This window comes from Electrona antarctica (assembly GCF_951216825.1).
Source record: "Electrona antarctica genome assembly, chromosome: 2".
NCBI classification, from domain to species: Eukaryota; Metazoa; Chordata; class Actinopteri; order Myctophiformes; family Myctophidae; genus Electrona; species Electrona antarctica.
This window is the reverse complement of record NC_136807.1, coordinates 45380803-45394080: the sequence shown is the minus strand read 5'-3', so window position 1 is coordinate 45394080 and position 13278 is coordinate 45380803. Positions and strand designations below refer to the sequence as shown.

The 13278-nt window shown below is 44.0% G+C and overlaps 1 protein-coding gene across 2 annotated transcripts in view; it reads right to left on the bottom strand.

The window, feature by feature from the left end:
- Positions 1-13278, bottom strand: part of LOC306934774 (kazrin-like) — a 296761-nt gene that overhangs the window by 3237 nt on the left and 280246 nt on the right. Inside the window, exons 7-10 of one of the 2 annotated variants that reach the window (XM_079517546.1) lie at positions 7542-7678; positions 5702-5872; positions 4304-4387; positions 1257-1446 (exon numbers count right to left, since the gene is read on the bottom strand). In XM_079517546.1, the coding sequence (XP_079373672.1) occupies positions 1257-1446; positions 4304-4387; positions 5702-5872; positions 7542-7678 (582 nt within the window). The remainder of the gene's footprint in view (positions 1-1256; positions 1447-4303; positions 4388-5701; positions 5873-7541; positions 7679-13278) is intronic. The other variant, XM_079517547.1, reaches the window with a different exon arrangement.

Genomic DNA, 13278 nt, shown 5'->3' with positions numbered 1-13278 from the left:
ATGGGCTCTATGCACACACGCCATTTTGGAAAGAACTTGGGCCCCTTCCCTACTTCCTTCACAGGTGATACCGCTGATATTAATGAAGGCTCTGTTCCATTCTGGTCAAACAGAGGGTGCTGCTATTGTGCGTGTTGTTGGCTTACTGGAAACACTCTGCTACACCAGCGGGTCTCAAAGTGTCCTTGAGTAGGTTCTAAATGACGGGTGTGTAACTCTGAGAGTGTACAAATGGAACCAAATGGACCTGTGGTTATGGGGGTCCATGGAATTAAAAGTTTGAGAACCACTGCACACTAAATGGAACAGAGCCTTAACTTTGTTGCTGCCGCTAGGTGGCAGCATAAGCACACCTAAGGAATGCCACCCGTCCACTTCCACTCGAACTCTACGATCCTTATGTTTCCTTTCCGGGATATTCAGGGAGGTGGGGGCTTTTGTTATGAGCACAGTGTTCAGTCGCATTAGCTCAGACCCCTTAGCTATCATTACAACCAGTTACATGTGCTCAGCGATGCCATACAAACTCACAAATGATTTACGATCGTCGGATGCGCGACGGCTCACCATGGACAGCACTCAAACCTTTTGAGATACAGCGCTTTGAAAATCCTGTTATAATGGAGGCTCGATGGAGCTGGATTTTCTGTTTATTAAAGAGCAGGAGAGATGGGGAGACCATTGTTACTGAACAATTACTTACCATCATAATATAGTGCTTTAACATTTTAACACACACTTATTTTATTTGTGTGCCCTACCCTGTCTGTCTGTGGGGTGACCGGTGTGGAAACAGAGCCCTACCCTGTCTGTCTGTGGGGTGACCGGTGTGGAAACGGAGCCCTACCCTGTCTGTCTGTGGGGTGACTGGTGTGGAAACAGAGCCCTATAGAGCGTCGCAGTCCTGCCCCCTTTCATGACGACGCCAGGCCCAGGAAATTAATCCCAGCATTTTTCCCATAGACATTTCAAAAAGTATTTAAAGACCTTTTAAACAAATAATTACAAAGAAGAAAAACAAAATAACAAGTGTTGTAACCTGCCGTTTCCGTGGGGTGACCGGTGTGGAAACAGAGCCCTACCCTGTCTGTCCGTGGGGTGACCGGTGTGGAAACAGAGCCCTACCCTGTCTGTCCGTGGGGTGACCGGTGTGGAAACAGAGCCCTACCCTGTCTGTCTGTGGGGTGACTGGTGTGGAAACAGAGCCCTATACCCTGTCTGTCTGTGGGGTGACCGGTGTGGAAACAGAGCCCTACCTTGTCTGTCCGTGGGGTGACCGGTGTGGACGTAGAGCGTCTGCTGACTCTGCCTGATGGCCGCCGTCAGTGGGAGGTCCGGATGCATCACCCACTCCTGGTTGTTGCCGTTGACCACGGGTTCCGCGGGCATGGCCAGAGAGTGGCGCTTGGGCACGTCCTTGGTTAAGGTGGCTAGAGACTGTTTGGCCTGCATAGGGAGGTGGGGGCGCACACGCACACACGCACGCACGCACACACACACACACACACACACACACACACACACACACACACACACACACACACACACACACACACACACACACACACACACACACACACACACACACACACACACACACACACACACACACACACACACACACACACACACACACACACACTCTTAGTGTGTGATCCAGAGAGCATGGATGATTAAGGAACGAACAAACGAGGATCTACAGATTCATGTTTTTTTTGTCTCCCACTTCCCGGGTATGACATAAGAGCAAAATAGTCAATTGCGTCTTTTTCTTCCCCTGCAAAAGGAATCTTTGTACTTTACACAAGCTTTCCGAGGTTCAGATTTGTTTTCCTTTTGTCATAATGAGTGAATTTCCGTACGGGAATAAGCAACATCTATTTTGTGTGTTAGTGAGTTTATGTGTTTGTTGCGCTGCGTGTTTTCACGAGTCTCAAGGGTATTTAAAAAGCAGTTTCATGACAGTGTCGCGCTCAAGACATAGCAGATTTACGAGCTCCAAACAACTCGCTGCATAGCATTGTGTGTGTGCCCGTAGATCGGGCACACACACAATACACAATACAAAACCACCAGGCATCATATTTGTTTGTACTCATCCGTGTAGGTGGCTGTCAGTGTCAGCATGCTGCACGTACAGGGATGTGTGCACACATGCTTTGTGCACACATGCTTTGTGAGCGTGTGTGTGTGTGTGTGTGTGTGTGTGTGTGTGTGTGTGTGTGTGTGTGTGTGTGTGTGTGTGTGTGAGCGTGTGCGTGTGTGTGTGTGTGTGTGTGTGTGTGTGTGTGTGTTCTCCTGGGCTTCTCCTCTGTCTTCTCTCTCATGAAATATGCAGTGACATTCATGTTCACCTCTTGTTGTGTGAAATCTCCTCCTAACCAGTGGTGGGAAAAGTACTCAAATGTTTTTACTTAAGTGAAAGTATCAATACAGCACTATAGAAATACTCTGTTACAGTTTAGTGAAAGAACAAAAGTATTGGCATCAAAATGTACTTAAGTACCAAAAGTAGAAAGTACTCACTAAGCAGAATGTCCCAATTTCAAGTTTTCAAAATGTATACACATTCTTTGAAAATAGTAGATCATCTGCAAGCTCACAATGCGTCGCGATGCAACGCATTGGGCACAGGACCAGATCAAGTCATCTTCCACTATCTTCGGGAGGTATGTGTGTGTGCACACATGAGAGAGAGCGTGTGAGCAAGTGTATGTGTGTGCGTGTGCGTGTGTGTGTGTGTGCGCGTGCGTGTGTGTGTGTGTGTGTGCGTGTGTGCGTGTGTGTGTGTGTGTGTGTGTGTGTGCAAGCATGTGTGAATAATATTTTGGGCCAGCATTATTTCTGTGGCACGTGTGTTTGTGTGTGTGTGTGCGTGTGTGTGTGTGTGTGTGTGTGTGTGTGTGTGTGTGTGTGTGCGCTTGAGCGTGAGCGCCAGCATGTTGTTGTACAAACTTTAGTTTGTCAACAACATTTCAGTGTCTGCAGTGCACACACAACGCATGAATGTGTGTGTGTGCACATTTGGTGTCTGTCACTGTGATTTGCATGTGTTTTAAGTAGAACAGAATGTTGCGTAAACATTGGAGAAACATTATTGTGGAGAGTTTCCCGTCATCATCATGCTAAGCATTGAGCTGCAAATCATCACGTACAGTATAATCAAATTCCCCATCCGGCAAATCATCAACAACAGGCTTTCACATGCAAAACAGGACAGTGAACAATCACAGCAGACCTTGGGAAGGGTTATTAGTTGTCACAGACTGTAGTCTGGTGTAGCCGGACCATCACAGATAAGTGCCTCTGGTGATGATTACATTCAACGTACTGTGTGTGGGCTAAAACCGGGTGGAAATTTGGGAATAACAACAATAATAACTGGCCTGCAGTGCACCAATCCAAAGTATTTAGGGAAGTGCTTCATATTGGGATGGCGAACCGTCCCAATGGGAATATAACGTTATATATATATATTCCCATTGAAGTATTTCTTTTGCAATTTGAAGTTACGTTTTGGTCCCCACGCCCCGTGTTTGGTGTCTTCTCCACACCTGTGGCTTTTGTAGGTGTGCTAATTAAACCCATTTTGGGCGGGAACTCCTTTTGGTGTTAGCATTATGTTATGCTTTAGCTATTGAAAAACAGCAGATCTACAAGCTCATAGCGCGCCACCGAGTGGCGCGCTACGAGCTTGTAGGTCTGCTATTTTTTTTAAATCGAAGAACCACTGACATAGAAACATAGTTTTTTCAGAAAACTGTCAGGATGTAGAAGACATTTTTAGAATCTGATCGCAGGTCAAAATGGGTTAAGACTTGCTTTTCGTTGGCCCTATAGAAATGAAGATGTTTGAGAAGCACTGTTCTAGCCCACACATACAATGCATTTATTTACATTGTATCCTCAGACGTTACAGCAGTAGATGGAGGTCTTCTGATCGACTGGCTACACGAGACTAGCAGTTGTCACAAGACATCTACACACTTCAAGCGTTTCCCCAACAATCCTTTCCCTGATTAGACCCAGAAGAAGAATCAAATAATAATCAAATAAGAGGAAATCTCTTTTTTGTTTTTGTGGGGAATCATATAGCAGGATCGATGTCGTTATAGGAACCATTGGGATCAGTGAGGGTCAACCAACCGGGCAGTTAGTGAAACACGTGCAATAGCGGACAATCCCAAGACAATCACATCACAGGTGTGAGAGGGGGAGAGGAGAGGATTCTTAAGGAGTCATTGGGGTTCAAAGTTCAAAGTCGAAGGAGCGGGCAGGTGGAGAGGAGGGGGACCCGTCTTACCGCCATCACCCTAGGAGAGGAATCCCTGTCGCCGAGCCGGTCAAACACTCGGAACTCCAATCTCTGATTCACACAGTTACTGATCTGAGAGCAAGGTGGAGACACGAGGGATCGCCATATATATATACTGGTCATTCAATATCCTCTTGTTTGTCAGGTGTATAGAGCGTCGCAGTCCCGCCCCCTTTCATGACGACGCCAGGCCCAGGAAATAAATCCCAATGCATTTTCCTCATAGACATTTCATAAAGTATTTATTTAAAGACCTTTTAAGCGTCGTACGAAGCCAGCTCGAGTTGTGACAAATCATGACAACTAACACAATATTTTGGACCAAACAAATAATTACAAAGAAGAAAAACAACAAAAAAAGTGTTGTAACCTGCCGTTTTTTTCTATTTTCTAATTCTTTGTTTGGCCCAAAACATTGTGTTTATTGTCATGATTTGTCACGACAAGAGTTGGCTTTGTCCGCGGCGTAAACGTCTTTAAATAAATACTTTCTGAAAAGTCTATGAGGAAAATGAACGGAGAATCATTTCCTGGGCCCTGGTAAGGGGGCGGGACTGGGCCCTGGTAGGGGGCGGGACTGGGCCCTGGTAGGGGGCGGGACTGGGCCCTGGTAGGGGGCGGGACTGGGCCCTGGTAGGGGGCGGGACTGGGCCCTGGTAGGGGGCGGGACTACGACGCTCTATATCGTATCATTGCTGTGGGGCAGAAACCTCATATCTCAATTTCTTTACTTTGTGTTTTTTTCATAAATTAATGCCATACAGCATCACACAAAAGCATGAAAAGTAGCAGATCTACAAGCTCGGAACCCAGTGGGAAACGACGTGTTTCTAGCTTGTCGATCTGCTACTTTTGCTACTTTTGGAATTTGAATCAGTTTTGGACATACGAGGTTTCCACCAGACAGAGATGATATACATCCCAAATATTAAATGTTCACACCAAGTATCTAAATACTGCAAAATTGCACACGTACAGTAGACAAATGAATAAATACTAGTCATGTCATTATATTTCTATGGCGGTCCTGTAGTCTCTTGGTACTTTGGCATCAACCACGTTCAACTCAGCAGCCCTGTTGTGGGCATGTTTTCAAAACATTCCAAACATTTTAATTTTTTTTAAAAAGATGTTCAATAACAGCAAAAACCGATCCTTATTGGTGATCCTACGTATGATTGATGATTGCTCTAGCTGTGCTGACAATAGAGCACTGAAGTCTGATGTCCATATTGCTTTTTATTCACTTTGTTTCTGAAGGAATATATAGCTAATTAATTAACACAAAATAAATGCTCCAGCTGTGTAAAGGACCTTGTAGTCTGTGTGTATCTCGTCTCTCTATCTGTTCATCTGTCTGTCTGTCTGTCTGTCTGTCTGTCTCACCATGGCGAGCTCCGCCTCCAGCTCTTTGATGCGGTTCTCTTTGAGGTCGAGCTGTGAGCGTAGCGCCCCCTGGTGCTCCGTGGCCTCCTTGGTCTGGCGCCGCAGGTCCCACTTCTCCCTCTCCAGCAGGTCCTTATCCTTGGCCAGCGTCTTCACCGCGTCCTCGCTCTCCTGTGCACAGTGGTGGAAACACTACTCAATTGTTTTACTTAACAAGACCGTTTCTGAGGCTAAGTCATTAATTTAATTTTCGTTTTTTTTTCATGTCATATGAAAGCAGGGAATCATAGCTTCAAATTGACATATTGGTTGTTCAGTTTGACCCACCAGTTTGTTTTGGACATATGGGTTATAGAGTAATGTCTTGCAGAAAACAGCGAGTTGAGAAAACAGGCTTGAAAGGTTCACTTCTGTTACACCATAGCTACATGTTGTTTAAGCATTTATTTCATGTTTATATGTCGATTTCAGCTCTAACATTTATTGCAGACATGCTCTAGTACAGGGGTGCCCACACTTGAGAGCCATTTTCAAAATGACCAGCGCAACAAGATCTATCCACCGAAAAAACGATCAGATACCATGGCTGAAATTTAAAAATGTACCTGAGGGTGTTTTAGAAAAGCAGCGCTGGCGTTACATACAGTAAGACATAAGACAAACACACTTGGAATGGGAAATAAGAGGGAAAAATGGAACTGGTAGGGTTTTTCTTTTGTATATAACTTTGTAATGCTACTGACGTTTGTTTGTGCACAACAATCTTGAAAACAACAAAGTAATACATTGTGGGTTTGAGCTGACAAGCCCTTCTAAATGTCAATGAACCAAGTCACCTTAACCCATTCAGGCCTGACGTCGACATTTTTAAAAAAAAGTTTTCTAAATCATGACAATTTTCTGAAAGATTTGAGGCACATTTTAACGATTTTTCAAAAATAGCAGACCTACAAGTTCATAGCGCGCTACTCGGTGGCGCACTATGAGCTTGTAGATCTGCTATTTTTCAATAGCTAAATTATAACATAAAGTTTAAAACACCAAAAGGGGTTCCCGCCAGCCAGCGCTCGCCCAGCAGTCTGCCGTCAACGAGGCGGATGCGTGCACGCTTCTCACCCTCAGGTGTCTTACTGGTAATAAAAATCAAATGAACTAGTAACTAAAGTTTTAAAATAAAGGTAGTGGAGTAAAAGTACAATATTTGCCTCAGAGATGTAGTGGAGTAGAAGTAAAGGGATTGGAAATTGGAAATACTCAAGTAAAGTACAAATACCTCAAAATTACCGTATTGTGCCGAATATAAGACCACTCTGATTATACGACACCCCATTGTTCAAGGGTCATTTGTGGAAAAAAAACATTGAATGTCAAATAGTCTAGTCCCCGATTATAATACGACCCTGTTTTTTAGGATATTTCCATTGGAAATATGCACTTAGTTACTTTCCACCACTGCTCCTGCATGGCACAGAGTGCACACACACATTTTGATTTAGTCTTCAGAAAAAAAGTCATATTATTGTCATCTGAGATGTTTTACTTTACTTCTAGTCTCGTTTTAGTCAATCTTAAAGCAAACATTTTAAACTCAAATCTTTGCTTCTGGGGATCTCTGGAACAAAATATTTTGAGATGGGGGTCCGCGGTCAAATACATTTGATATAATTTTGTGGGGCCATAGTTTGAGCACTATACTGATCAATGCTGCGGTGTCACATTAATCAGCTTGACACCGTGATTGCGCCCAGGGCAGCCTGCGTGGATTTGTCTATAGAAACATAAAACATTTCTGGAAACTGACAGGATTTTGAAGACATTTCTTTTTCTTATTAATACGTACTTTTCTGTGCTGTTCGTAGTTGCGTATGAAATCTCGGAGCTGCTCCTCTCGGCTCTCCAGCGTGGCGTAGAGCTGCTGCATCTGGTTGACCAGATCTGCCTTCTCTGCCTTCAGACGCTTACGGTCGCCCTTCATGGCTGGAGAGACAGACAGAATAGAATAGAAATTTGTCCTCTGCATTCAACAACTATAGGAACAGTGAGCAGCCATTGGATTCTACGGCACTCAGGGAGCAATTAGGGGTTAAGAGTCTTGACATGAATGCATTTACAATTACAATTTAGGCATTTAGCAGACGCTCTTAATCCAGAGCGACTTACATTAAGCAATAACAAAAGCATGGCATACATCACATATATAAAAAGTAGTTATCATGAATCATGCCTAGACTAAGAACGTAACAGTGGAGTATCTATGTAAACTATACATACTATACTATATAATATATTATACATGTGTACTATAAAGTGCTATGACTACATAAAGTGCAATTCTAGAGCTGTCTACGTAACAAGCTATAAGTCTGTTTAAAATACTATCTAAGTCTACATAATGTGCTATCTAAGGGGCTAGGCTAGGGCAAGTGCTACGGGCCATGGTGGAGTCTGAAGAGGTGGGTTTTCAGACTACGGCGGAAGATTGGGAGTGAGGCTGCAGTTCTGACTGTGATGGGAAGTGCATTCCATAGTTTTGGAGCCAGAAGGGAGAAGAGTTTGGGACATGTGGAGCGTTGTCCCGGCGTTTTTAGTGAAGGTACCTCCAGCTTCCCTGCGTTGGCTGATCTGAGTGCGCGGGAGGGTTTGTAGGGTACGATCATACTTGTGAGATATGGGGGGGCCATGCCTTTGGTTGCTTTGAATGCCAGCATCAGAGTTTTGTATTCTGTGCGGGCAGCGACCGGGAGCCAATGGAGGGAGCGGAGAAGGGGGGTGACATGTGAGAATTTTGGCTGGTTGAAGACCAAGCGGGCTGCGGCATTTTGGATCATTTGGAGGGGCTTAAGTGCACATGCCGGTAGGCCAGTAAGGAGGGAGTTACAATAGTCAAGTTTTGACAAGACTGTTGTCTGGATTAGGAGCTGGGCTGACTCCTGGGTGAGGAACGGTCTAATTCGTCGTATGTTGTAGAGTGTAAACCTACAGGATCTACATGTTTACGTAGATGTATATGTAATATTAATTTATACTGTATGTGCATAATGTATCTATAAATTGTCTGTCTGTACCGGACATAACTCCGTCCATAAAAATGGGAAACGCTTTGCCCACCAGCTGGATTAGCTGGACGCCTGCTCTAAGCTGCAACTTGCATCCTCGTGAATCTACTGTCTGGATACAGTCAGAGCAACACTTAACAGTCAGGGAGGGGGGGGGGGGGGGGGGGGGGGGGGGTTGCAGTGTGAAGTAAGAGTAGTGAACCCCACCCACTGCATTGTTATGCTTTTATAATTGTATAACGTTCATGTTGGTTTTGGACAGCATTTGATTTGATTTGATCATCTTTATTTTGAACCTTCAGGTAAAACAGTAAAATAAATAAATAAATAAAAAACACAATGCATATATACATTTCTTTTTCGAATGAAATAAGAAAATGATAACGACAACAATGTGATCATTGATCTTCCACCTGAAGTTCAAAAAGGAGTAGGAAGAAGTAAAGACTTATTTACTCCTACCCCCTTCTTATAATATTCACCATCTCTATAAGTAATTACAATAATCATATAATCCAAGTGTTTCTGCATCATGTCCAGTGGCAGCCTCTCACTGTCGCCCCAAGTGGAGAGCCAGGGTACTTTACAAATTTTCCGGGAGACGAGAGAATGCAACAGGATTCTGTTTGGCTCCTAAAAGAAAATGTTAAATGAAACTGCTGCCTGCCAGTCAACACAGAGCGTAAAAGGTTTGGCTAAAAACTCTCTTTCTCGTCTGCAACCCTCAAAACTAATTTCTTAGAATGCTTTCCCAACTCATGAACTTTTATCTCGACTTTCCGCTAATCTTCCCAAATAGAATTCCTCCTTTTACTATTCTCCTTGTTTCTGTACGTCCATCTTTTTCTTCTCTTAATTCACTTGGAGGTCTTCACTGCTCAACTCTTCTCACCATCTGGTACAAATTCTTCAATTTCTCCTAAAGTCTTAGTTTCCTTTGCTCTCCTCTTTCCTTCTCTTGGTTTCTCTCTTCTTCCCTCTCGCTCTGTCTCCCCCTCTCCCTCTCTCTCTCTGTCTCCCTCTCTCTCTCTCTCCCTCTCTCTCTCTCTCTCTCTCTCTCTGCGTATCTCTGTTGAAGCCAGCTCTCCAGCTGCATGTCATTAATTAACTTATATGACAGCCTTGTTAATTGCATGACATTCACACGTTGTGTCTGGGGAGCACTGCTCCAACGGGCGGAATGGATGAGCACTGCTGCAAGGACAGATTGACCGTCCAGTTTCCTGTCCTCCTGTCCCCTGTCCTTTCATTATCTCTTTCTTTCGTACATTCTTTAGGCGGGCGATCCCAATGCCAAAGTGATTCATGAGCCAACCAGCCTTCTGTAGAGGGCATAAATTGTCTCTCTCATTGGCTGAGGGGAACAGGAAGCTCCCTGCACCTGCCTCAGGAAGTGAAATCAAAGAGCCCTTTGACGCGAGCCAATACATTCGCCACATCACATCTAACACCTGCGACCATTTGGCAACGCACGCACGCACGCACGCACGCACGCACGCATGTGCAAGCACAGATGCACACGTGCGCGCGCACACACACACACACGCACACGCACACGCACACGCACACGCACACGCACACGCATGTACATATAACGTCAGAGCCAACAAAACAACGATTGTGATGGGGGAAAATGGGCTGATTTAGGATCAAAAAACATGTTTGAGGAGAAAGCACTGTTCTAGGGCTGGGTGAATAGTGAAAATATATTATCTTGTAGATGTGCTATTTTCTGTACTTTTTGTACATATTAGAACATTTTTGAAAGAATATATAAAACTAGTAAAAGACAACAATTTGCTGTACTACAACTAGAAGCTTGACCGGCCGAAGGCGTAAAAGGTGTAACGCAGAAACCTGTGGCCTGTAGAATGATGTTACCATAGGTGCACGTCGCTGTTTGATGACGTTGCGTAGAGTGGGCTTAACGGGCAAAAGAGGTGCCTGAAATGTGGCTGAATAATGCGTTATATATTAACTCTACAATATGTGAAGACATTGAGGGCAGGATAATAAGCCTAGACCATAGACAGAGAAGTGATGAAGAGTCTGAGGCAGATTGGGAGGCAGGAGGAGTGCTGACCAGCCCGTGATGAGCTGACGCACACAGCCACGTTGCCTCTCTGATTCTGATAGTGGGATATTACAATATGCGAAATCACAGACGATAATGTGGAGTCTCATAGACATCGATATATTTCCCCAGCCCTGTTAGCCACTTCAGGAGAAAGCACTGTGCCTAACCGTTTATAACCTATTTATGAAAATGTTTCATGGATAACGGCAGCATCCCAAGGGCACTCTAAGAGCTCATGGCGGCTACATTAAGGCAGACAGGTGCGACGGGGAAGAGCTCGCATGTCTCCACCGCTGACAGCCATATTAATGATTCCCCCGTCCTCCGAGGCTCCATCCAGGACTCCAGGCCTCCGCAGGTTATTACCAGATGAGACGGAGGCCGGCCGGGCGCCGCCAGGGAACCATGAAAGTAATGTCCGCAGACAGAGCGGGAACCACAAAGAGTAGGAGCTGAGACCATATTGGAGAGGCTAGAATATTGTTATAGAAACCTCCTACCTCCACATTCTACGTTTTTGTGGGGTTTTTTTAACGTAAATGAACGCCCTACAACGCCGCACTAAAGTATCAAAAGTAGCAGATCTGCAAGCTCAAAGCGCGGCGCGAAGCGACGTGTTTTGAGCTCGTCGATCTGCTGCATTTGCAATTTATTTTTTCTTTGAATCGTGAAACGTAACAGTTTTGGACATATGAGGTTTCCAACCGACATCGACGATATAATGGGTGTCTTTTCATGGAAGAGTGTTACGGTATCGCATCATATTAGTACAGGAAATCTATGGAAAATACAGGATCAACCTCAAACTAATTGCAAAAAAAACAAACTCAGCTGATTTTGTATCTTCAATATATCCTGAATAACAGAAAAAAAAGTTGCCTGGAATTGTCTGAGGGGAAAGTTTAGAAAATGGCCTGTACAGTATGGCCACCATTGACATCCAATATAAGGCAAATATTTTCTAAGTTTCCTTTTGCTTTAAAGGGATTTTTTTTATCTAAGCTGTATGAAATACTTGCCATTAATATAGTGGTTGCAACTGTATTAATTGATTGGCCGAGTCCCGTGGTGGGAGTTCTGCTCTGGTTTTGGTCAATATTAAGTAGTTCCGGTCATTTTGTGGGGGGCACTGGGGGCACGCAGTAAAAGTAAATTAATACACAAAACTAACGTAATTTGTATTGTTGACCTATTTCTAAAATATTAGCGCAACTTTCGTTCAACTTTGACCCCTCTATCACATGGAACAATTTTTTGGGCGTAGTGATATGGACACAAAAAACATAGTTCTGTGTGATAGAGGGGTAAAAAATTAACGAAAGTTGCACTAATATTTTAGAAATAGAAAAATAGAAAACAGCAGATCACGTGGTGTGATTGTAAGTTGGCTATTTTCGCTATTTACTACATACACTGGTTAAACCATTGCTTTGAGTGTTATTTGAGCATTAAGTGTGTGTGTGTGTGTGTGTGTGTGTGTGTGTGCGTGCGTGCGTGTTATGTGTGTGCTCCATGCTGTGTTTTCTTTCCCTCTAAAGGTCACAAGCAGGATGTGATAATCATTTGCAATCTGCAAGTGTCATGCATCCATGTTTGAGAACTGTATTGTGAATTCTCCCACACAATAGCACGCTTGAGTCTGAATTTATACTTTAGCAAATTCCACAATAGCTTGTGCTTAATCGAGTTTGCAGCGCTATTACAAAGCCTTAAAGGTCAAACGCATGTAGTTACAGTAAAGACATTTCTATTTGTAACACTCCTTGAAACTCTTCTGAATAAATTTAAAAATAAATGTTTATCATAAACTATAGATATTTCATCTTGGAGCCTTCGATTTAAATTGCTCTTATTCAGCAACAGCTTAGCTGTGTCCATGAATAGCTTATTCAACAATTGGCCACTTTCCCCCTTAGAGTTATAGAAATAAGAAATAAATAAAAAAGTGCCTCAGCCATTTAGTTCACCGTGGTTTGTATAAATGGTAAATGGTGCATTTATATAGCGCCTTTATCCAAGGCGCTTTACATAGATTGTGCATTACATTCACCCATTCACACACACATTCATACACCGATGGCGGCGGAAACCATGCAAGGCACCAACCAGCACATCAGGAGCAATTAGGGGTTCAGTGTCTTGCTCAAGGACACTTCGACGCTAGCTCTGGGGGAGCCCGGGTTCGAACTGGCGACCTTGCGGTTGCCATCCGGAAACTCTACCCCTGAGCCACCACCGCCCCTATATGCACTACACTGCAGCACATTTACACCAGATTTATACTGTTGCACGCAGGTGTCAAGCTGCAACAATAGAAGATCTACAAGCTCACAACATGTCGCACAGCAATGGAGTATGAGCGTGCAGATCTGCTACTTTCAGAAGTACTGGGGCCTTTATATCACACCATAAACACTGCAATTCCCTCACTCTCTTGTTAACCC